This window comes from Thermobia domestica, chromosome 6, assembly GCF_964235325.1.
Source record: "Thermobia domestica chromosome 6, izTheDome1.hap1.1, whole genome shotgun sequence".
NCBI classification, from domain to species: Eukaryota; Metazoa; Arthropoda; class Insecta; order Zygentoma; family Lepismatidae; genus Thermobia; species Thermobia domestica.
The window spans coordinates 242,135,249-242,163,085 of NC_137459.1; the positions used below are offsets into that span (position 1 = coordinate 242,135,249).

The 27,837-nt window shown below is 33.7% G+C and overlaps 1 protein-coding gene across 1 annotated transcript in view; it reads left to right on the top strand.

The window, feature by feature from the left end:
* Positions 1-27,837, top strand: part of LOC145688445 (von Willebrand factor D and EGF domain-containing protein-like) — a 613,451-nt gene that overhangs the window by 383,663 nt on the left and 201,951 nt on the right. The window contains exons 5-6 of the mRNA XM_081762680.1: positions 18,896-19,119; positions 24,182-24,302. Of these exons, the coding sequence (XP_081618806.1) occupies positions 18,896-19,119; positions 24,182-24,302 (345 nt within the window). The remainder of the gene's footprint in view (positions 1-18,895; positions 19,120-24,181; positions 24,303-27,837) is intronic.

The following is a 27,837-nucleotide window of genomic DNA, read 5'->3' on the forward strand; positions in this document are numbered from 1 at the left end:
AATTTAATTTTTGTACTTACACATGAAGGTTTGATGTCATAACCAAGTTTCCCCCATTAGAAATCACAAAGGGAACGAGGTTTCGGGGAATAGTTCAGAGGTGGCTGGGAATTCCCCCCTTTCCCCTTACCCCACTGAGTACTTGCAAACGAATTTTTGACTGGCCCCGTTGAACATTTTTCCTCTGGTGCTTATTATTGATGATGATTGAATTTGTACCAATTTCTATCAACAAAATTAGCATTTAGACTCTGTTATCGAAATGGAGATATGAGTGGATGGTGATGACTTCACAGCAAACTGATCCTCTGAACAATTTCCATAATAAAAATTAATATTCTTCATGAACACAGACCTCTGGAGAAAAGAATCACCCACCCATAAAATATCTTGGGGTCCTCAATATGTGTAGATATTTGACCCTCTTTCCTTCAACCAAGTTGTACAAAAGCCAATGCTATTTATTTAATCTACCGCCTTTCCAACGAATTGTTTTGTTATAATGGTCTCCTTTATTCTTTCTAGCACTGAATACCGTTGGCCAGCTTGACCCACCATGAAAGATTCAAATTTATCGAAATTTGTAGGGGTACAAATTCTAGTTTTGGTGGTACAAATTGGTACATACTGGTTACAAATGTTTGGAACTGTTTTGGTTCAAATTGGAAAGAAAAATAAAATGTGCGGGCAAGCTTGCCATCAAAAATTCAATTTTTTCGAAATTGGTGGGGGTACAAATTCTAATTTTGGTGGTACAAATTGGTACATATTGGGTACAAATTTTTGATACCGTCTTGATTTGAATTGGAAAGAAAAATAAGTTGGACGGGCAAACTTGACCCGCTAACAAAAATTAAAATTTCTCGAAATTGGTGTGGGTACACATTTTAATATGATGGTACAATTTTTTGGTACGGTTTTCATTCGAATTGGAGAAAAAAGTTGTGAAGGTCAGATTAACATCAACCCATCATCAAAAGTTCAAATTTCTGGAAATTGGAGGGATACAAATTCTAATTCTGGTGGTGCATATTGGAATATATTGAGTACAAATGTTTAGTGCTGATTTAATTCGAATTCGAAAGAAAAATAAGTTGTACGGATCAGCTTGACCCGCCATCAGAAATTCAAATTTTTCGAAATTGGTGGGGATTCAAAATCTAATTTGGGTGGTTCAAATTGGTACATATTGGGTACAAATTTTTGGAACCGTTTTGGTTTGAATTGGAAAGAAAAATAAATTGTGCAGGCCAGCTTGACGTCAAGCTGGCCCTCCATCAAAAATTCAAAATTTTCGAAATTGATGGGGGTACAAATTCTCATTTTGGTGGTACAAATTGGTACATATTGGGTACAAATTATTGGCACCGTTTTGGTTTGAATTTGAAATTTGTGCGGGCCAGCTTGACGGACATGCATCAATGAATTTAGGAAAAGCTATTCTTTGTGTTTATATATTAAAGAAAGACGACGGAACAATTCTCACTGATATAGATAGTATCTTTAATAAATGGAAAGATTTCCTTGACGATTTGCTTAACATGTAGCCAAAGACTAATGTTCGTGGAGAAAGGGAAATCCACACAGAAGAACAGTATATTCCAGAGCCTAACTGAAAAGAAATAGAAATCGCTATAAAGAAGTTAAAGAAACATAAATCTCCGGGTGTAGACGAAATTCAGGCTGAGTGAATTTTAACTGGAGTGGGTTATTGTGGAACAAGATATACGATCTCATTCTCCTTATCTGGAACAATAAGAAATTGCCACAAAACTGGAAATAATCGTTGTTCCAATTCACAAGAAAGGTGACAAAATTGATTGTAATAATCATCGAGGCATCTTTCTTCTGTCAACATCCTATAAAATCTTCTCAAACATTCTATTAGCAAGATTGATCCCATACGCAGATGAAATTATTGGGGATAATCATTGCGGATTTAGGCGAAATCGATCAGCTATCGACCAGATAGTTACCATTTGATAAATACTCGAAATAAATGGCGTATGCTGATGATGTAATCCTGATAGAGATGATAGGAGAACAATAGAAAGAAATGCAGAGGTCTCACTAAACACTTGGAGGAACGTGGGCTTAAAAGTAAATGCAGAGAAAATTGAATACATGGAAGTTCGCCGGGATCGTAATACAGCAAATTATGGATGCGTCAAAATATTAAATAATACTTTCGATTAGTGTTGTAAATAGAGAAAAAAAACGTTCGTACTTTTCCAGAAATGTAGGTTTTTTTTAGAAAAAACATTGCCTCTCGTTTTTTTTAATTTCGTTTTTTTAATACCGTAGTTTACGGATTATAAGACGCAATTTTTCTTCGAAAAATTGCCTCCAAAATTCAGGAGTGTATTATACTCGAAATTAAAATAAAAATATCCAGTATTTGATTTAAAATTCCCGCCAGTCTTAAAAATGGCCATATCTTTGAAGCTGCGGGAAACATATCTGTATCTGACATTGGATTCAATTGGCAGCAGCAGTGCAACAATGCGACAAACATGAGTTGTGGGGATTCAGAAGCTTGCTAATTCTATCTGGCTTTGCAATCTAATAAGAAACATGTTACAATATTTTTAAAAGAATGCTTAAAAATTAAAGTATGTCTTATAATCCGTAGCGTCTTATATAGACCGTAAAATACGGTAGTCGTTTGTAATGTATCTAATGTCTATATAAGTAAGAAGTATTTTTATGTAGGTAATTACCATCAAATGAAGCATAAATTAAACGCTAGATACTGAAACAGTGCAAATATTTTACAATATATATGAAAATGAAAATGAAAATGAAATCTTTGAGTTTTACGTCCTATGGTTATGCCGGCTAGGTTAAAGGAAACGTGTAGCATTCTACTAATAATCCGGGTTTCAGCAGTGCTTCACCAATATCAACCAAGAAATAAAAATATAAATGAAAACTTGTTTTTCGTGAAAACAGGCCTTCAATAAGTACGAAAATGATATAACGTGCAGTATAAAATACAAATAACTTGTCTAAAGGTAAACACTAATACTAATTTCCCTACTAGTATTTTTCTAAATATCATACATAAATAATTTGTCGACTAGATATATGATATGCAGGGCCGGCTCTACTATATGTGCAAACACGTGCATTTGTATGGGGCGGCAAGTTTGGAGGAGCGGCAAAATCTGTCATAAGTATATTATTTAAATTAAATATTCCTTGTTGGAAACAGACTTCATGATGATGGTAGTTAAATTTACTAAGCTGACCTTTTATTTGAATACTACATTCATAAATCATGTTTAAAAGTCGCATTAGTTTAAGGTCACATGAACAGTGCTAAAGCAAGTGGTCAAATAGATTCCAGCGTAAATTGCTTGATTGTTGTCAAATACAAGAACTCAATTCTCGAACAGGGGGTGCGGTGGCTCAGTGGTAGAGCGTTCACCTCTGGTGCTTGGGGTCCCGGGTTCGATCCCAGTCCCTGCCAAGTGAACTTTGCGGTGGACAAACACCGTGCTCGTGGGTTTTCTCGGGGTTCTCCCGTTTCCTCCCACTTTCTTCATTCCACCATTTCACTCATCTCTCATCATCACCGTCTCCTTTAGCCTAACCGGCATAATCGTGGGACGTACAACTCAAAAATTTCAAAGATTTCAATTCTCGAACACCTCTTCCATTTAGTTAGCTTTCACAGTTTTGATATGAAAGCTAGTCTTGTCTTTGTCACAAACAAGTTCCTTGTCATTGAAGGTGGAAAGAAGTTTTTTATTAAAAAATAACAGATGTAGAAGGAAAATCAAGAAATAAAGTTTTAAAGAACACTACTTGCACTGGAATTGCAAACTGATATATTTAAATTGAAACTCGATATTGAATTCTATAAAAAGGGTTATCATCTTTCAGGTGCGTTTGCTTTATTTTTCACTAACATAACAAATAAATTATTATTTAAAGAAAAGACAGACACAACGAGATTGTATTTGTAGTTTTTAAGCCTTTCTGAATGCGATTGCACTTTCCATCCCCTTCGTTGTTCATGCTGGAATAGCATATTAAAATCGTGACTTTTAAGATTTGTTCTTTCTGGAGAAAGGGGGAGGCGGCAAATAATGCCATTGCACGGAGCATCAAATTGCCTAGCCCCAGCCCTGATATGTACATACAAGACATGAATATAGGATGACATAATTTGAAGTAATGTAGAGTGTTTCAAAATGAATATTAGGGATTTAAAAGTTTGTAGTATGAATTATAATTAACTTGCAATTATAAATAATATCAAATGAAAGAGCAACTCAAACAGTTTTGTACACACGCATGCGCATGCACTGTCTCCTCTGTCTGCCGTTAGGAAGAGCTAGTATCACAGATGGCGACCTGAGAATAGAAAGCTTTGTACGTTTTAATTTTGCAAAGACTGAATCTGTAGTTACAGTTCAACCGTCTGTGTGAAGAATTTTAAGGAGACTCTTACAACTACGTCCTTATCATTTGCAGTTGCTGTAAGGTCTAAAGCCTACAGCGTAGGGTTTACGTGCCAGCTTTGCAAATGAAATATTGCTGCATGACGATGAAAATTTTCTGGATCGTGTCGTTTTCACTCCAGTGATAAATCGACATTGTGAACACTCATAATGTTCGCATCTGGGGGTCACCAGATGGTACAGTTGCAACGAGACTCCCCTAAATTGAATGCCTTTTCTGCCACATGGCGGAAAGTTTATGGGCCTTTCTCGCCTATCGACACGATGTGTGCCATATGACAAATGGTGCACACATTGAACACTTGTATCAAAAACTGTTTGAGTTGCTCTTTTACTTGAATGTATTGTTTATAATTGTGTTAAATGTTATAATTACTACAAACCCTTTATAGCCCAATATTCATTTTGAAACACCCTGTATTTCCCAGCAACACTATTGAAACTAAGATGTAAAAAGGACAGAAAAATTTTCTTATGCAATTATTATTTACAACAACGAGACTATTACTAATTGAGACTGTAACTATTACAACAACAGGAGTTACTAGTGAAGAAAATGTAATCAAATGTACAATAATCACACAATTTTGCTCGTATAGGTACAAAAAAAAACAAAGGATTTGTAAGGTAGGAGCGCTTCGACTCAAGTTCTGCTGATTATTTCACTTATCTGCAACATAAGTCAATAAATAATAGTTACCAGAAAAAAACAGAAATTAAAAAAAAAACATGATAAAGAACAATATTTTTTATTGAAAGAAAACTTCACAGAAAAAAAATGTTTTTACAACACTGATTTCGACAAAGTGGATACTTTCACATATCTACGATCAATATTAACAGGCCAAAATCATATCCACGAAGAAATTAAATGTCGACTAAAAGCAGAGAATTCGTGCTATTATTAACTCAAAATATTTTGTCGTCTCGAATTATATCGCGAATTTGAAGCTTAAAATATATAAAACGATAATCATGCCTGTTGTGCTGTATGGTTGCGAAACGTGGTCGCTTACTGTAAAGGAAAGAACGCAGACTGAAAATATGTTAGAATAAAATTCTGAGCGGAATATTCGGATCCAAGAAGAACGAGAATTTGAAATGACGGAAACTTCATAACGAGGAACCGCATAATTTATACCGTTTACCAAACATTCTTAGGGTCATGAAATCTAGGAGATTCAGGTGGGTAAACAGAATGGAAGAAAGTAGGAAAGCTTTCAAACGACCATGAGGAAGACCAAGGTGCAAATGGGAGGGCAATATTAAGATGGGTCTCGCCAGTGGCGGCGATTGGACGTTAAAAGTGGGGGGCAAGACATGATCTGAATATTTGTATATCAATGTTAGTTTACGTGGTTGATGCTAACACTTGGTTTGACGAAATGTTGTATAACTAATAGGATACTATCTTTTTCAGTTAAAATACCGTATATTGTATTTCATATTTTATTAAGTAAATTGACAAGAGCAACGGAAGTAGGTACTAGCTCTACGTATTGTTAAACAACGAAAGTGTAAGAAGTTTGATTTCTTGCTCATGAACATCTTAAAATTCTGTTTGGAAAATTGTGTGATCTTATTATTTAATAACAAATTTGCAAAACAAATAAATAGGAAAGATAATATTAATCACAGCAGTAGCGTATTTACGATTTTGTTTCTGCAAGAGACAAATGTGAGAATTCTGCAAGATACTTCATATACTTTACTATAGTAACTAAGATTTCGGGGGCCTTAAGCCCGGAAGCCCCCTAAATACGCCACTGAATCACAGTAATGAATAGTGAGACTTATTTTGCAAAAGTTACATTGAAACCGGGGAATTATAAATAACTTATTTTTAATTCCACACATGCTATTAAATGTATGTTATTACTCTTAAAAAGACAGTAAATACTACGAGCGTATGCTACGACATTTGAAGAAACACTTTTGTAGCTTCCCAAAACATGTTCGTTGCCATTAGGTGCAGTTTTCACTTTCTTGGAATACATCTAAACTCAACAATACTTAGAATCGCTCCAGTTATACGAAATAATGCTGAAACCTAGAATTATGTTGATTTCACTAAATTTAATTGTATATACACTCGTACACCCCTAAATACACCACTTCACTCGTATATTACACTGCAAAACAATAGAAAAGATAGAAGTTGTTTCTTATTACTCTGTTTTTATTCAATATTTCTTACTATTAGAAAAGACTTTTTTTTTTTTTTTACGAAATGTTATCTCAATTAGTTTCAAAACGGCATAACATTGTAAGAAATGAAAGTACGCTGCAACTATTGCGTTCTAATAGGTTAAATTTTGGATCATTTTCCGTGGCAATTAAGACTCAATTCCTGTAGCTCTCTTAACACCACGGGAAGAGAAATAATCAATACGTACTCTCGCAACGGCAAATATATGGCATCATTCTTTTCTATGAACCAGTAATATATACAATAACTTCACATTTCCAAATGAAACTATATATATAAATGGGTCACCTCAGAAAAGTGGGGGGGCAAATGCCCCTTTTGCCCCCCCCTAATCGCCACCCATGGGTCTCGCAGAAATATGATAAAAAAGTAGAAACTAAATCCAGTTAGCTGAGCACAGAAGTCAATGGAGAGTTTTTGTGAACGAGGTATTGAACGTCCGGGGACCATAGAGTTAGTTAGTTAGTTAATAAACTTGATATAAACATCAATCAATTGTGTTGATCTTTCTCTTGAGGAGCACAACTAAATCTTTCAGGAAGAAGAACGGCCATTTGTGTCTCTCATCCCGTAGCTACAGATCTGCCCTAGACATGTTGTATCGTAAAATAGGTTAAATAATATAAAACTATTATTTTCAGTATACAAAAAATACCCCCACAAAAAAAGAAAACTCTGCTCCTCCGCTTGTCCCCTAAAAGAAATTAAAGCTAGCATTGTCACTGTAAAGCGATAATCATGTTGGAAGCGCTTGCCTGTGTTAAAACCGAGTTGTTCTAACACAATAATTTTTTATGTGTAGTAGTAGTATATTTTGATCTTGTCGAAATCATGATAAGCCAAATGAATTACGTCTGAAAGTTTAACTCCGAGCCAGAAGGCAACGCGAGCAGACACTTGTGTTTCTTTGCTGTCTCGTCTGAGGGAGGAGCCATTTCTGGACAGGGTGTTGACGTGTGTTGAGAAGTGGAACCTGTACGAAGCCACACGGCGCCGTCATTATTGCATCCATTAGCATCCCATTAAGCGGTTCCAAAACAGCCGGAAACAGCACTGCACCAAAAGAAGACCCTCCTGTGTGTTTGGTGGACTGCCCGCGGTATCGTGCATCGGGAACTGCTACAAACTGGCCAAAGCATCAATGCAACTGTGTACTGTTAGCAGTTGAGCCGTATTCAAGAAAAACTCAAAACTCTGGAGCCACCACTTGTGAATCGCAAAAGGGTCCTTCTTTTTCTGGACAACACTAAGCCCCACGTGGCTAGGATGACCCGGAACACCATTCTACGCCTTGGATGGGAAACACTATTGCATCCTCCATACTTCCCGAACACTGTACCGTCCGACTATCAACTGTTCCATTCCTTGGATAATCACCTTATAGGAAGGCAGTTCAAATCCCTAGTAGACATGCAAAATGCACTTGATACCTTCTTCGCTTCACGGCCTACCAAGTTCTACCGCGATGGAATCCATGACCTTCCAGAACGTTGGCAGAAGGTCGTCGATGCTGATGGGGACTCTTTTTGATCTTGCAGGTACGTCTTAGGTGACATCGATGTCCGAAGGTTGTGTTTGAACAAGGGACAGAACTTTCTTGGTTACCTTTATTTAAATACTTCGAAGTCTCTACTAGCTTAACGTAACTTACTCTAATTTATTCTACTAACCTACCGTACTCTACTCTACTAACCTAACCTAACTTATCCTACTCTACTCTAGTCTGCCCTTGCCCACATCGGAGGGTGCTTTTTGCATGGATAATCGTTTTCATGACACATCAGTATGCACGCATGTTAACAATTTATATGCAATTATTCGCCGGTGCATGCGCCAAAATTTGACGACATATTATAAATCTGCACAATTATTATTATTATTATTATTATTATTATTATTATTATTATTATTATTATTATTATTATTATTATTTACGATACTGAATGATAAAGTAAAGTCTGGTTGTTTCAGTGCTGCTTTTAGTTGTCTTTTACTCAGAATCTGGTTGCAAATTAAAATTTCTCTTTGCAACAGTCTTCATCTTTCATATAAAATTTGCGTGATCTCAAAGTCTCGTATGAAATTTGAACCCCTCGTATGGAATCTTAGTATACCGCCCCGTTTTCTTCCAATCTCGACTAAATATCTAAAATCGCTCAAACACGTGTTTAATGAATTTAAAAGTTAAGTTCAGATATCAAATCTCATGTCTCTAGCTTTAAATTTTCCGAGATATGTACTACATCTTATTATGATAATTGCTATTCTTTTTCTTCCCTTCTAGGATAAACATCAAAAACCGCTAAAATACTTGTTTAATTATTTTAATTGAAAAGTTTAAATTCCAAATGTTGTCTCTCTAACCTTAATGGATTCCGAGATATGGACATTTTATTACTATAATTGCAGACGTCTTATTATAATAATTGCAACATCCATTTTCCCCTCCCCCAAATTTCCAAAAAAATTCTTCCTTAGTGGAACTTTACGACACAAATCCTTTGCAATGTCCAAATTTCAAGTTTCCAGCCTAAGCAGTTTGGCCTAGGTGTTGATCAACCAGTCAGGATTTCTTCTTTTATATAGAGAGATAGACGTAATAACAATTTACGTATTTTAATTTCTCTTTAAAAGTATACTCTTTTCAAAATGCTTCTAACTTCTGTTTAAAAGTAGTTTCGATTTCGATATTACTTGTTATTCCCTTTAAAATCGAGCGAAACCAACGTCATATTTATATTCTTCCCGTTAAACTGCATTCAACCACTTACAACTTGATTTCGGTATTTTCTATTCCCTTCCATTCCTTTTATTTGTTTTCAATTTTCCTTTTAAATTTTCTTATCACTATTACTTTTCTCTTTTGCTTATTTGCTGATCCCTATTTCTTTTCCACTTCACTCCTTTTATGGTTTAACTCCATTGTAAGATGTTTGTTCTTTCCTTCGTAAGATCTGGCTATTTTGGTATATCAGATCATCATCTTCACTGTTACCCTTATGATCGACAACATAAGGAAACAGCTTTGACTGATCCTTCTGAATCCTGCCACTAATGATGAAGAATTCTCAAATTGACAAGAACTAAAGCTAATGTCCTATTGAAAACGAATCCACAAAAAATACATGTTAGTCCACAACCATTAAGAAACAATAATAAAACTTGCCACACAGCAAACGTAATATTGTCTTGTGACACATCCTTCCTTAGAAACAGATTAGGGAGCAATCGTGTCACAATGTTGAAAACCCAAGAAGTTATCAGAAACCTGAAGACTCGAAATTTACAACTAACTTATAGACCAAAGTAAGGTGAAGGAACATAGGAATGAAAGTACAAGGCATTTTAAATTTGTGAGACTTTGGCTAGGAAAAGCAAATGAGTGAATTTGTATGAGTTGCTTTTAATTGTTAAACTTCAATCTGTATCGGGTCTGTCTGTAAATCACTGTCTAGGGGTAAATATTTCAGATATTTCAGGGTTGTAGCTTGCCCGTTCATCGCACTAAATTGTATTCCCATCAGCTTGATCCTTTCAGAAGTCCAAGTTGATCACTTAAATCTGGAACATCCTGTTCCGAAGAGGTGATCTTATGTAGCAGAAAGCCACTGTCACCGACAAAATACCAATTGGACATTAACCAGGAAGGTCCTCAGATTACTCTGACATAGTATACCTGGTAGTTGGTCCGTCTAAGCAAGTTCAATCCAGATTGTGTATCTTCCAGGATTCATTAACATCCCCTATTGGTGATGTTACTTCCCTTGCAAATTCCGTGGGAGCACGCTATTGGTAAATTTTCCTATGCCATAGATTTATTTGTTGTCATCGTTTCGATGACAATATGTTTGCATTCGTCTGAATGATTTTTAGAATTCCCTATCACCCAAGGAAATTCTGACCATCAACCAGTTTTATTTACTGAAAGCTATGAGAATACAGTGTGTCTCAAAGTTAAATTCACAGATCTGCAACAAAATTAATATAAAACTTCAATACACATTTGAACCTTCTCATATTATGATTATAAAAAGATATGGGAGAGTAGAGAACCTAAACCATCTCACCAATATGGCGGCTAACTTGGAGTCTTCATACAAAATTTTATTTATTTATTTATTTTTAATGTAAACTGATCATTAGACGCATTGTGCTGATGTACTGTTGAATCAAATATAGGTACCTAAATGGCCAATATACCTGCGAAAAGTTTAATTCGTCTTCCTTTTCTTCCATATCACGTGTTGATATATTGGGTTTATGAATATCAACTTCTGACATATATATATAGAATATAATTTTTTGAAAGTAAATGTCCATTTATGTACCACCCTGAAATTTCTGGAAAATCAATACAAGTGAGGCGCTTATAATACCTCTTTTATTCTCTTCAACCCAACAATTATTCATTGGTATCCACCATTTCTAAGAGGGCCATACAGTCCATTTTCTTGTGAGTTTTTTCTTCACTTCCTTGCCTTTTCTTTTTGTTATAACAATCAAGACTGCCGAAGACTTTCTTGGTTTGTTCTACGTTTCCTATATTATTTCCATTCTGTTGAAATAAAAAATATCAATATGTAAATTTGTACTTGATAATTAAAGGAAATGTTACATGCGATAATAGCTTTCAGTAAAATAAGACTTCTAGCCAAAAATGTATAAAATGAATTTACAGGTTGCCATGTGTATCGCATTTTGTAAATTTTTAGTTGTTGTAAGATCTACCCTGACTAAGGATGATACCATACCGGGACCAAGTACCTGGGGAAAACCTATATATCGTCTGAAATCTCTTGCCATGAGAAGTACGAAACTGTTTTCAAATCACCGGCAAACCCGCAACTTGACCCTATAAGGGGCCGGTTTGTTGGTGTTTGTGACGCTATGTATGGCATATTCGATAGAATAAAAATAAATGTTACGATGCATCACGCGTAAGCACCTGAGCCTATCATGTTCCTTTTTGACTCATTGCTAGAACGTCACTCAAGCAAGGGTTTGATAATATCACTTTGCACCCAGACGTACCCATTTGGTCAGTGTTGCCAACGAACTGTAAATATAGTGTGGAAAATGTTTTTTGAACCACTGGATGTATATCCTTGAAACGTGGCATAAACATCATTCGTCATTGGAGAAAACATAATGTGGACGTATTCCTCTCCCAAGTACCCCAGTTTGTCAGTGTTGCCAACCAATTGTAGAAATGAGAAGTTCTAAAACACGTTCCGTACGATGAGACGTTTATACACCAAGCTTGGCAGAAACATCACACGACACTATAGCAGAAAGACGTTGAGTGTTCCCATCTTCCAACCATTCTAGTTTGTCAGTGTTGCCAACCAAGCGTAAACATCATAATGTTGCAAATTACATGCGTGCCATTGAACGAATATAGAGCAAATGCGACAGGAGTAGCATTGGACAATGCAAACATAATGTGAGTGTCCCTATGTCCCAAGCACCCCAGTTTGGCAGTGTTGCCAACCAATGCGAACATTCAAGATTTTCGCATGAAGTCTACAGCATTGGCGGACATAATTAGACTGCGACCCATACTAGGTTTGTAGTATGTTAGTGTGAATCCACAAGTACCCATATTGTCAGTGTTTCCAACCATTCTAAAATATATTTTCTCGAAAGGTTGCCTGACCATTGCATACATAAAGATCACTCGATACAACATCAAACATACTGTGGTTGGTACCATTCCCTAAGCACCCAACTCTGTCAATATTGCTAACATGTTCAAAATTGAAGTTTTTCAAATAGCAGTATATAGCTCGATGGTATTTTTCTATTGTCTAATAATATGAACTTGCGGCTGAACACATATCATAGGACATGACTGTTGACGACGCAACAACGAACGGCACAGGTTGTGATCTCGTATAGAAAGAAAGGTTTGGATGAGCCATTTGTGCATCTGGTCATAGCAGCTTCTTTGTGACATACCGTGTAGAAAGCAACTGTGCAGAAACAATGCCAATATGGGTGCTTGTGGATCCACACTAACATACTACAAACCTAGTATGGGTTGTAGTCTAATTATGTCCGCCAATGCTGTAGACTTCATGCGAAAATCTTGAATGTTCGCATTGGTTGGCAACACTGCCAAACTGGGGGGCTTGGGAGACGTAGACGTTCACACTATGTTTGTATTGTCGAATGCTGCTTCTGTCGCATTTGTTCTATATTCGTTCAATGGCACGCATGTAATTTGCAACATTATGATGTTTACGCTTGGTTGGCAACACTGACAAACTAGAATGGTTGGAAGGTAGTAACACTCAACGTCTTTTTGCTATAGTGACGTGTAATTTATCTACGAAGCTTGGTGTATAAACGTCTCATCGTACGGAACGTGTTTTAGAACTTCTCATTTCTACAATTGGTTGGCAACACTGACAAACTGGGGTACTTGGGAGAGGAATATGTCCACAGTATGTTTTCTCCAATGACGAATGATGTTTATGCCACGTTTCAAGGATATACATCCAGTGGTACAAAAAACATTTTCCACACTATATTTACAGTTCGTTGGCAACACTGACCAAATGGGTACGTCTGGGTGCAAAGTGATATTATCAAACCCTTGCTCGAGTGACGTTTTAGCAATGAGTCAAAAAGGAACATGATAGGCTCAGGTGCTTACGCGTGATGCATCGTAACATTTATTTTTATTCTATCGAATATGCCATACATAGGGTCACAAACACCAACAAACCGGCCCCTTATAGAGTCAAGTTGCGGGTTTGCCGGTGATTTGAAAACAGTTTCGTACTTCTCATGGCAAGAGCTTTCAGACGATATATAGGTTTTCCCCAGGTACTTGGTCCCGGTGTGGTATCATCCCTAGTGAGTGTACTTTTCGAGATACTAAGTGTTGGTAAGTGTTTTCCTTAGCATTACAGACACTTAATCTCCGAGATTTGTCACTTTTCCTGGAAGAGTCGTTGAATATTGTAATGTGCCTAGCCATGTGACACTTGCCAGCCACGTGCTATATGCAAACCAAAGCAGACTACACTTCACTTGGTGGCACATGTCACCGAAGAAAAAAAGACATCGTCTATAACTAGTGCTAATGCCGAAGATTCAACGAGGATCCGAAGATTGCTCTTAAAAGGAGGAGCAGCAAGCACATCAGTGTCAATCTATTCCCAGATTGGCCGCTTACCACCTCCCCAACTCTGCTCGGTTACATTGGGCCGTTGAGTGTCTCCTACATCCTTGTTCGGCTGCATTGGGTCGTGGGGTACTCCATAACCACACATTCTGTTCGGCTGCACTAGACCGTGGAGCGTCCTAACAAATATCTAACCTGAACCATATAAATAGAGAAGAAATGAATGAGAGACGCAACTACGAATAAAACCATAAAAGTTTCGTATATTCACTGCTCTACCACCTCGATATCACAGAGCATTGCAAAATGCAAGATCTTCGATGACAATCAGTGTACAGTGGTCTAACGTGTAGAAGAGTTTCATCTGTTCATTAGCAAACTGTTGAAATAATTTCTGCGCTCTTGCCCGCTGCACCGTTATTTCTCCATAGAAAATTTTGTCGAATACATAATAAACTTGATTTCAGGTACAGCTAATAAAGCATGTTTTAAATATACGCAAATTAGTGAAGGTAGTTTCAATTGTATATAGACTTTTTCTGAACGTATGCTCCTTGAACATCGTATTGTAAAATACTAATTAAATAAATGATATTTTTGAAAGCAAAACTGGTAAATAATCAGAGTGTCTTTACCACAGGTATATACATCATTATTTAGCGCAAAACGTGCCAATAGTTTTTAAATTGGGAACATTTTTATCCTTTTTTTGTTTTTACGAATACGCACTACATGAGTGACAAAAGATTAAAACAAAATAAATAGTGTATTTCAAGCCCCACATTCATTTTATTTGACGAATATGGCATCAAAATAGGATAAACATCACATTTACTTTTCCTCGTCATTTCAGTAACTTAACTCATTGCAAAAGTAAAATAAAATAAATGTTTGTAGTAAGTGGCGGTGTATTTTGATATGTCAAGATGAATTAAATTCACCAATGTATTTTTGAAACTTTTACTTGGTATCTACTTAACTCATATACTTTTTATTTCTTCTTAATCAGTAGACTATTTATGAGTTACATTTACTTTAGTTTACAGAAATTGTAGACCATTCATGAGATATCGATCTAAGTGTAATGTATCTTTTAAGTTTATAAATCATGCTGCGGTTAGTTGTTTTCCATTATTCATTTATTTATATCAGTGATGGTCAAATGGTGGCCCGTGAATAAAAATTAAAAATATACATGATTTTTCTTTCAACTTAAAAAAAAAAAACTATAAATCTCATTCCATTAAAAATAATGCTTGTTCTTCTTTCGCACATACAAAATTTTTGTATTAATACTTGAGTAACCATAAATGTTCTTTAAACTGCCACTGCTGTAAGGTATGCTTATTTCTATCTACTTAATTATTTTTAATTTCCCTGGTCCTTGTCACCACTCTCTCCCGATCTAGATTTAGATTATCACAAGCACAATATAATGTGTCTCTGAAGGAGATCAGATATAAATTCCAAGTGACTTGGGTCAGATATAAATTCCAAGTGATTTGAGTCAGTGAATCAGATATAAATTCCAAGGGGAGGTAGCATACAGAGCTTGACTGGAACATTCTAGAAACAAAACGAGAAAAAAAATACCCTCACTCACTCGCTCCTCATACATATACAGCGCAAATTGGGATAACTTGAAAATAAAAGGTTTGATTTTCAGTTATTAATTATTATTAAATTATTGAACAAATAATCACAACTACTGATTTCATTTTGAAATAGAATGAATAATTTATTTATTTCTAAGATTGAAAAAACTATTATAATCAAAATTAGTAATTATCAGTCCTGCCTTTATACCGAATAACCTTTTGATTCCTAGATGATCTTAAATGCATAAGTTAAACCTTCAAAATAAGTAACTTTGACAATTACAAAGCAATAATTCTGGTTTGCTAAAGTTAATACGGATAGGACAAGTAGGCCGAAAACTAATTCAGTAACTTGACCGACTTACTAGTCTCTCTTAATTTTGCAAATATTTTGCGGAATTTTATTTCAGTTTACACAAGTGCTGACTCCTATGGTTCACTAATAACACTAATACTACAACAAAAATTAATACATACATTTTATTTCGTACATTATTAATTTGTAATTGTCCAAATGGTTTTAAGGACGAAATGCAGTCTTTATATCAAATAAAAAAGAAAACGGGTATAAATTGCGTACTTTACAAAAGTGGTTTAATCAAACATGCAGATCGGTGCAAGCCCCAAAAATAGGTATTCGAAAAGAAGCAAAAACATGGATAGGAATTCCTTACTTTCCACAATTATCGACAAATATTCAACGTATTCTTGCAAAGCATTACATATCTGCTTCCAGTATCCCCCCAAAAAGTCTACAAAAACAACTCACCGGATCTAAAAGTTGATCCACTAAATAAGTCAGGTATGCTCAATGTGAATGTGAATCCTCATATATATAGGTCAAACGAAACACAATATTAATATCCGAATTAAAGAACATATTATACAATCAAAAATGTCACATGAAGAGGGCATGTCGGGATTAACGCTTCACATAAAGCAACATACACACAATAAAAAACAGGTTAATGTGATAGATTCAGCAAAAGCAAAGAAACAACGAGAGATTAAAGAATCATTATTTATTCATGAATATAAACTGACTTTAAATCTGGATATTGGCAACATTGATAGAATCTGGTTACCTACCTTTGATGTATACATTTGGATCTGACAATAGTGACGTAACATAGACATCGCGCTTTCTTCTACTCAGCTCATTATTTTGCACTGTCCTCTGCTCATGGTATTTTAGTGTCCTTTATGTTGTATTTATTCATTCTGTGGTATGCATTCCTTTCTCTACACCCTTGTTTTTATTTTAGAGTTTTCATAACAAATTTCACACTCCAACTTCAGCAAATCCTTACATTAAGTATTTTCTGAATAAGTAATGGGAAATCTTAATATTATAGAAATTTCCCTCTTACCCTTTTTAGAAGCTGAATTTTCGCAGACGATGTAATACGTATTTAATTATTTTTATATATTCGGCCCTTTCTCCCTAAGAAGTGAAATTTTCAAAACTGCTGAAACACTTATTCTCTTATTTTTAGCTAAGAGTTTTATCAACCGAATTTCACTCCTCCAATTTAAGTGAATCTTCACCCTGAGCCCTTTTTCAATAAAGAAAGGGAAATTTGGATGCTATAGAGTTGACCTGCTTTCCTGTTAGGAGCGGAATTTTCGAAAACCTAAAAGATTAATTAGTTAATTTTACTCAAGAGTTTATATACCGAATTTTACATCTCCAACTTAAGTGAATCCTCACATTCGGCACTTCGTAAATAAATGAAGGAAAATTTCAATATTATAGAAATTGGCCCTTTTACCCCTTAGGTGCAGAATTTCGAAAGCACTGAAGCTTGTATTTCCTTATTCTTATTTTAAGAGTTTATAAAGCGGAATCCACAGCTCCAACTTAAGCAAATCCCCACATTTGGCACCTTGTGAATCAATAGGTGAGTATTAAAGAAATTGCCCTCCTTTTCCACCTTAGGAGCTTTCTTTTTGAAATGTTATAACACGTATTCCCTTATTCTTATTTAAGAGCTTACATACCAAATTTCACATCTTCAAGTTAAGTGAATCCTTCCATTGCAAATTTTCTCAGTAGAGAAAGGAAAATTTGGATATTACAGAAATATTGAATATTAACCAACTTTTTCCCCTTAGAAGTAGAATTTTCAAACACGCTAAAAACACATTTCCCCTTATTTCTATTCAATGATTTATATACCGAATTTTACATCTCCAACTTAAGTGAACTCTCACATTCGGTACTTTGTAAATAAGCAAAGAGAAATTTGAGTATGTTATAAATGTCTGCATTTCCCCCTTCGGAGTGGAATTTTCGAAAACGCTAAAACACGTTTTTCCATATTCTTAATAAAGAGTCCATATGCCGAGTTTCATTTCTGTAATTTCAGGGATTTGTGAGGTACACTGCTCTTGCAGGAAATTTTGAACTCGTCTTTATCAATCTTTGAATGGATACTTAAAAGTTTCTTTCTTATCCCTTACTTTTATGACAAAAGGGGTATTCTAGCCAAATTTTAAGTTAATACCTATAGTGTGGCTTGGGTGATGATGAGTAACCCACTTCTACTCTTTCATATAATAGTATAGATATATAGATATTTTCGAAGTTGTAAGCTTTTCTTGTAATTCACTGAAAACAATATGTTTGAATACTGAACACCATAATATTAAAAATTTGATAGCAAATTCTCCCTTTAATAATGATAATAATAATAATAATAAAACTAAGAATTAGATATTTGGCTGAACATAATGTATTTTGTTTAAACGAAATGAATACTTATGAAGAAAAACTAATTTCAACTACGATCATGTTCTTTCTGAGACAGATTATGTCACAGTTTTAATCTCAAAATGATATTGTTACATCATAGAGTCTAGTTTCTGAACTGAAGACACACTTGTAAATGTTTTCTATTCTCTTTAAAACTTGCTACACCTTTATTTAAATATATAACTCTTCTCTCGTAGTAGAGTGACTAACATGTATTTCCTGTGCATCCCAAGTTTAATATCTGGCAGCTGTGCATCTTATCCCAAGTTTAATATCTGGCAGAGACTCAAAACCTAGGGAAGAACCAAAAAATAACAAACACCTGACAATAGATATCGTCCTGTGTGATGTCAATGTTAAGTAAAGCACAATAATGAGACAATTAAATAAACAAATAAATGGTCATTGCAGAGAAAATATGGAATCTTGTGGTGTGTATCTAAGTGTAGTTTTGCTACCTAGTACAAGATAATAAAGGATCATACAAGGAAAAGATAATTTGTTTTCCATTATTAAGCAAACCAATAGCCCCTATCATGTGCTGTTTTAGCAGTAACTTAGGTTGTAATCATTGTGACTGTACTACTATTATTGGTTTATTGGTGAGATGAAGAGAATATTGGTTTGAAGAGTCATATATATATATATATATATATATATATATATAATATAAAGTCCTATGTGTGAAACCATTTTAGTCTCATTTCTTAAATATAATTGTTTATTTTGCAGTTGAAGTCGAACTTGTAAATGTGAAAGTTAAGCCTGGATTAGGACCTGAGGGTGAACTTGAAATACACTGCGTTGCCACAATGCAGAAAGTAACAGCTCTGGATTCACTAGCAATTGAAATAGATTGGCTAATAGCAGGATCAGTGGTTCACCAACAAACTTATCGGCCAGTAGAGCATACACATGCTGTGTTGCCTCGTCATTTGTGGTCTTTAGGTCAAAGTGTGAGTGTTGAAATTTATGTTTACTATGACTTTTTTTTTTATAATTAAAGGATTGATTTGTCATACTAAAAAGAAGATTTTGGCTACCCATCTATAATCCAAAAACCTTCTCCCTTCAATCGCGAATGGTATATTTTGGTATTGTACCTCTAAAAAACTTAGCAAGAAAAGCCAAAACGAGTATATTCAGTAAATTCCACTTATAAATAAGAGAACTAAACTTTGAATAGCTGTAACTTGTAGTTATTTTTCAATAACTTTCTTTTTGTTTACGCATTATGATTTCTTTGAGAGTTTAATGGCAAAAGAGCTTAATTAAATAATTAAAGATTTGTAGAAAAAAGGAAATTAAATAGATATTAGTTTCTGGTTGCTTCAAATTTTGGGTTGTGTTCGGAAAACAGTGAGAAAATCTCGACAGAATACATTGCGAATGCATAGGTAATTGGAATTGCGGAAGATTTGTAGCTCTTTCAGAGGATGCTATTATGTTTGTCACATTATCTGCAGAATCTTAACATATATATTCAGTCAATGTGTTACATGAAAATTAATGAAAAGCAGAACAACAGGACTTGAAAAACTCGAACTTGTAGCACACGTCTACGCAGAAGTCTATAGATAATATAAAGGTGTTCTAGATCAACATGTTTTTGGAAACATGTAGATTAATAACGGGATTGATAACTCTATGTGAACGATAAACGGCATTTCAAGTCCTACTTTGTTTCGAACACAACCTATTCAAAATATTATATTATGATTATTATTTTCAAATACTTATTTTGATGATTTCCGAAATATCAGAATTCTCAAATGTATTTGTATTCTAAAATAAATGCATTCAAATGAATTAATGTATCCAAACACACATTCCATTTTCAGATAATTGTCAATTATGTGACTGATAATACACGTATCACAAATAACAACGCGATGAAATATTTAATTTTAGTAAAATTACAGTTTAATTTTATCGTACCGATATTCTTTTTCCAATTTCAATATTTTTTAACTGATGCTTATGTAGACAATTTATTACAATATAATTCTAAATTTTTTTGGAATTTTGTTTTAGAAAACATTATATATATATATATATATATATATATATATATATATATATATATATATATATATATATATATATATATATATATATATATATTGCAAATAAACCATAATTGCTTTTCAAATTCGGATTAGCATTTCTCATAATTTAACTTCCAGTCAGTTTCCAACAACGCTTAAAAGTCTTATCTCAGAATAGCAATAACCAGCCTCCTACATAAGGTTGCTGTTGCATAAGAACGTAAAGAATGATCAAAAAATTAACAGCGCTTCGAAAGTATGTTTCTGTCTTTTTTATTTTTGCGTTCTATTATTTTAGAACGTGCGAAAGCAAAATATTCAAAATGTGAGACTCAAAATGTCGTTTATGGTTCACTAAAGTTAATAATCCTGCGGTTAGTCTACATGACTATACAGCTGTATTGATTTAGAACATCTTTATGTTGTCTAAAGACTTCTGTTAAACTTGTGCCAGTTCGAGGATTTCAAGTTCTGTTTTCTTGTGTTTTTATTAATTTATCTGTAAAATATTAACTAAATATGCATATTATAACTCTGCATATATGCCAGAGTTAGTGATATTCTGCAACTGCAAGTGTTTTCAAATTGCATCTACCTATGTTGTTGCAATCTAATGTTTGTTACTATTTTTCGAATACAGCCTAATATTGGAAGGAGCCGAAAATGGATATTGATTTATTCTTTTTTTTTAATATTTTTCCTATTTTACTTCACATGCGAATAAGTTTTCGAATATGAATGTATGTAAGTTATCTCAGATGAACTCGCAACACAACCATAAACAAACTATCACTTTCATTTGCAATATCTTCCTACACTTCTATTAATATAAGAGTACATGTTTCGTGTCATTTCTTTATACTTTTTAAGCCAACTAATAAAAATGAAAAACCATATTGCAGTTTTGCCTTAGTGTTAACAAAGCGGTGTGTGACAAAGTAACTGGTACACTTGCTAATAAATATGTCACTTTCTGAACCGTTACGTCTTTGGGGATGAAAATGTTAATTATCATTAAGCTTTGTCTCAAAATTATTAATTTCCTGAAATTTTGCTGACACAATAGAATGTGATGTGTCCCCTGTAAGAGAATTGCGGAATATATTCCGACCTACCTGATACTTCTAATCATAATGATTTGTAATTATCACACAACGAATACATGAAAACAGAATTTATTATGAAATGCACACAAACATTTTCCTGCAAGTCCAATCTCAGGAGAATCCTATTTCATATTACTTGTAGAACTTTTAATTTATGCATCATGTACTATGTATCATATAATAAGTGAATTATCACTCAATAGTGCATAAAGATTTTATTAACATGGAACAGAATGGACAATTAAAATAATATTTTTCAGTGCGAATGTTTGGTAAGTGGAAGGTGAGAGAATAGTCAAAGCATCCAAAAATAAAAATAGCATGAGGCTAAGGTTGTGTGAACTGGAAAATAATTTTTTCCACAACAAACTATAACACAACATCTAGCTGACCTCGATATGTGCATCTGTGATCTAATCTATTGTTTGCAAGAAAAGTTAAAAACAAAATATCTGGTGACGTTTTGTTAAACAAATACATGGATTTTCTGAAACTGAATAAAAGAACAAAAATAACCTTTATATTTGTATACATAACAATAATATTTATCAGAAAACTATAATTTGGACATTTTAAGATTCAAAAATAGAGTGCCAACTAGTTGTGACAAACAAGGACATTTATGAGTATAAAAAGACAGATTTTATATACCAAATAATCATTCTTTTGGATTCATTTGAAATCAATTGATCATTCATTTGGCTTCCACCATTTCGGATTCACTTCGTTCCGTTCAGAGCTTCAACATGAAGTCTTTGAGTAGCTGTCGTTAGGATATTAAGTATAAACTCAGAAAGAAAGTATAACTAATGTATGGTATTGTGTAACAAGTTAAATTATCTATTAGTAATTTACATATTTTGTAGTTATTGTATGTTTCTTTTTTTAATAATATATTTGTGTATCTGACTTATAAATAATTGTTTCTTTTATTCTTAATATTGGTCAATTACATTATGCGTTAATATTTTTTATTCAATTTCAAAAAATCCGTGTATTTATTTAACAAAACATCACCAAATATTTTGTTTTTAACCCTTTCGGGATTGTGGGTTTTTGGGGTATTTTTTAGACTTCCAGTCAAGCAGCTACTGCATCGTCACTATTTATCCCAGGATCATGGTTCATACCTCATTCTCTTCAGAATGAAGCTGGCTTTCAAATGGTATCACCTGCATACTCATACCATATACCAGGAGCGGGAAAAATGATGTCAAAGGGAAAATTTTGGAGGGATTTTTTTTTTACACTTTGGGCCCCCCTGGAACGGCCCTGTGGGAACGTAAACATCTAAAACATCTGATAAATAGTACTTGGTATACTGAATGTGTGTGCCAAATTTGAAGTTTCTATCTTGAATACTAAGGGCGGGAGAAATTTTATCAAGAATTCCCACAATGCCCCAAATTACCGCAAAACACTATGATCTCAGGTAAAAAATTTCCTGAGACATCCCTAATTATCCTAGGGTCATGTTTCGCCCATCATTCTCTTCAGAATAGAACTGATTTTCAGGCGGTACCATTCACATGTCTCCATCATGTATCTAAGGCGGGAAAATCCCGAAGAAAGGGATTTTTTGGGTAAAAATATCTCTTTTTTCAACCCTTTGCCCCTCTGGATCCCCCCCCTCCTGTTTTAACTCAGAAATCTGAAAAAAAATCTGGTAAATACTACTCGGTGGACTGAATGTTCGTACAAAATTTCAACCTTCTACGTGCAAAAATAAGCCCGTCAAAAAATAATGAACATAGACTTAATAAATGAAAATATGTATTTTAGAATTATGACGTCATCACCTCTTATGTCTCGACGCAGGAAGGTGGGAAACCATACGTAAGGTCTTCTACAATGCCTCTGGACTTGAAAAGAAAACCGGACGAAAAAGCTCAAATAGGAGAGTTATAACGCAATGTACCATGAAACACCCGTATGGTACAAATTGTACCATACGATCCCTAATAAGTTTTCTTACAAACAATAGATTAAATCACAGATGCACATATCAAGGTCAGCTAGATGTTATGTTATAGTTTGTTGTAAAAAAGTTTATTTTCCAGTTCACAAAACCTTAGCCACATGTTATTTTTATTTTTGGATGCTTTGACTATTCTCTCACTTTCCACTTACCAAACATTCGCACTAAAAAATATTATTTTAATTAACCATTCTGTTCCATGTTAATAAAAAACTTTATGCTCTATTAAGTGATAATTCACTTATTATATAATATATGAGACATCTATGTTTACCAATTAATATAAAAAATATTGGAAGTATAAAACTCCAAAGACGGACGAAAAAGAAACTCAGATAAGACTTGATTTTGTATAGTTACTACAACAAATAGTATTTATATCCTAAATATTCTTTTGTTAGTAACTTCTTAAAGAGTCGATCAATTTTAATTCGGTTTACTTGGACATAGAAAGTAAATAATATTACATTCTCAACTACAGTATTGAAAATTGTGTTCTAACTGATCAATTCGTTGACAACTGAAGTTGGCAAATAAATGTGTAGGGTGTGTGTATACCTATTTTTGCTGCTGATTGCACAACCAAAACCTTAAAAGAAAATGAAGAATTTTTTCAAAGATTACCCTTTCTACAGCGATACGTTCATGCGATATATAAAGCATTTTATTAGTTGATGAAAAGTAGACAAAAATAGTAATTCAGGATTCAAGTATTGCAAAAATACTATTAAAAATATATTCAGTAACTTTCAAAGTAGCATCCAATTGGCATTCTCCCCAGTTACATTATTTAATACACTCGATTATCTCGTTTTCATTTAAATCTGTAATAATTAAAAATCTATTATTTGTATTTAATTTTTAAATGTTCAATTCTCTCTTCCAGATACAATGTCGAGCCAGAGTTCGCCATATCACAATTAATACGTTTACGCCTCAAGTAACAAGCAATCCATTCTTTGCTGGAATACAAGTAATCTCCAGAAGTCCGTTAGTATTAAGGGAAGGCAAGTTATTATATTAATATGTAATTAAATGTAAATTCTTTAGTCAATTATTACGGTACAGGTACTCATAGTTTTCGTGCAGATTTCTTAATGAAACACATTTCTTTTGTGTCGGACACGTACGAGTTGTTATAATGAGTGTGACAAAAATTTCAATATTATATCACAAGGCCACTTTACAATTTAGTTTTCCATTACATTCAAGATGTCTACTTTCAAGATGGCTTCCATGATAATCAAACTTCCACTAATAGTGTCTTAATATGTAAGAACCACCAGATACTTATTTGATTTCCACTTCTTCGAATGTTTGAAACCAAAATACAGTTTGTGTGGTTAATACGTCAATTGCCTTCAACATTCAACATGTCATTGTTTTTAATCAGAATATAATTGATCGGCTCGGGGGAACATAATGGTATAGTTATTAGGTAGAATAGATTGAGACCAAACTACAGAAAAGTATATAGGTAATTTAATTTCTAACATATACCTGCAGATTGCAGGGTAAGCTTGTTTGAGATATGGCATTGCATTGAATTACATGGAAATGTTGAACATTCTTTTTCAATTTACTTGAAAGTTAGAAAATGTTACATTATGTTCCACCGAACCGCTCAATTATGAAGAAGCAAAACAAACAAACAAAAAATTATTATAAGAATGAATTTCTAGTAAAATTTGATTTATCACAAGATCTTATTTCTATTTAAAAATTTTAATAACATGGCATCTTTCTAGTCTTTCTTATCTAATACCTATCAACATAATTAGCCGTTAATTCTTCGAAATGTTTATGAGCTCAATCGTAGCTATATTTATAACATATACGTCTTTGATTCGGGATACCTGGGTTTGATTCCTGGTAGGAGCTCACGTGGTTTTGGTCCCAAGTTAATCTGTAGGTTCATGTCTCATGTAGCCTGCCTGCTGAAAAGGACGTTAAATCTTATTCTGACCAACATCCTTAAACTGTTTGTAAGCGAAAAGAATATTTTCTCAATTTTTTTCACAGTTGTAGCATTAATTTTTGTTCTGAAATGGTTCTTGGATATCCTACCTATATATTGGGAATAAAATTCATGCACAAAGTGCCACAAAATGTGCACATGCCATTATGTGTTCAATTGTGAGAGACGTAGTCTGTGCAAATTATAAGATATAGATGATTTCAAGAATAGGAAGGTTATTATGTCAATGTTTGTCATAAGTTAAGAATGTTATAATTTAGAATTATGAGAACTCAATCGACGAATAAGATATCTCGTATCCTAGTAATACCTGCGAGATAAGCTTACGACTGATTTTGAAAGATATTACTATATTCAGAGTTTCATCAAAGTTGAACTTTGCGAGAGATACCTGGTGTTCCTTATAAGATATGTTTGCAGAAGTACATCTTACTGCATTGTTTCAAAGGGAGTAAAATATTTAAGGAAACGATGAAAATTGTTTTGGATTCCGATTATTTTAGACACTCCAAATACCTGGCCTTAGTGTTGATTTTCTCGATGACATTCCACTATTTGACTAGATTTGACACAATTAGCTTGTGAAGCATATGAAGAAGTGGAAAAAACACTCCAAACTGTATTTTGTGAAAGAAATCACAGTTTGAAATGTTGGTGTAGATATATGCTTGATTATTCCACATCTAATGTTTTGCTCTTTTGGTTTACGAGATTTTTTTATTTTAATTCCTTCTTACTTGTTTTAACTGTGAGTTAACGAAATTTATGTAAAAACCTACTAAAATTGGGAATCTTCGGAAATTCTTCTGAATAAACAGACTAAGAGAAATATTTTTGTTACAACAGATTACTGTAACAAAACTGAGCATGTCTGGAGAAAACCTTAAATTGGCTGACTGTGAATACAAATAAAATTTTATACTCCAAGAATATTCAAGAACCTCTATATATGTTACCAAAAATAATATAAAGAGTAGCAAACCATGGCTATCTGAGTAACTCAAATTTTCGCTATACAAATAGTATACGAATGTAACCTGTATGTAGTTTCTGAAAAATCGTACTAATCGGCTTGTAATCTTTAAATAGTTCTTTCCGGTACTGTAATTTGACTGATGTTTTTTTGTTTGTTTGTTTGTTTCTTTCTTTCTTTCTTTCTTTCTTCACAAATTGTAATTTTGTAGTATCTTTTAAACAATCTCGGTACATGCTTTTAGCAAACACTGTTTTGTTCATATAACTATAAAAGGTTATTCATAATACTGCACACATAGTTCTCGAAATGTTGATGTGGTAATTGACTGAGTGTACAGTATACCCAGAGTAGGTTTTACTTCGGATAAAGTAAATTATAAAGTAACATATGATGTTTATGTATATTGTGTATAAATATCTACATTATATATATATATATATATATATATATATATATATATATATATATATATATATATATATATATACAAGGATTTATCTGAAATTTTAGTACAGACAGATATTCTTTTATTTTATAAAAAAGTAGATACTGGAACACAACTGTTTAATGCAGAGCGTTCTGAACAACTCAATAAATTATAAATACAATATTTATACAAATTTCATTTTACATACATATCTTCGAATAGTACACATGCATGCAGGTAATTTACAGGGTAATTACATAAATATACAGGGTAATTTGAAATTTCTATTGCAGGATTTTGAAATTCCTATGCACGAAAAAATTTATATTTGCACAAACGTCGAAAGAGCCTTCCTTTCTGTATTATGAGCGTCAGAAATCATACAAAACTAAACGTTGGAGCTCTATTGCAGAGAAGCTAAGAATATAGGAAAGACAGTCGTAAAATTTACACAGAAAGTCATATCTGTGGTTTAAAAATATACCTCATTCAGAACTCTGGGACAATCCGCATGGAATTTCCTAAAGTAAACAAGTGATTTGTGGAAATTTTGTCTGGAAAAGGTAAGTCTAAATGGGCATATGGGAAGCACTGACCATCAAAGAAAAATGCATCGTCATAAGGCAGGTCAATATTTCTCACTATAAAAAGATGTAGGGAATTACTTTACGAACTGTGTGTACTGCATATTTCCAACAGTACGTAGTGGCTTGAAATAGGCAATCTGAAAAAAATATTACCACATACTTGTTACAGATCTTAAATAATATCATAGTTCAATAAAATAATGGTTACTTCCAGTGTAAACACTTTCAGTGTTGGTGTAGCCAGGTGGTTCGAGGTCCATGAATATCAAAAAGGAGCCTTTGCATACCCGTTCATCCACTCTAAAGTTACTTGTAGTATAAATGTGACTGAAGGGAAGGAAAGTCTTCGACCGTTAGTTACATATTTAACTCACTTAAGTACAATTTTTCAATATTTTATTACACTGAAGCATGCCTTTGGTGCATGTTGTCCTTGTGGAAGGGCACAAAAGCTTTAATTTTACGATCATTCACTTCTGTTAATCATCCATCTCTATTACCTTAAAGGGCATAACAATGGAATATCATATTTAAAAAAAAAATCATTTAATTTTTATAGTGAAGCAGTGTTAAT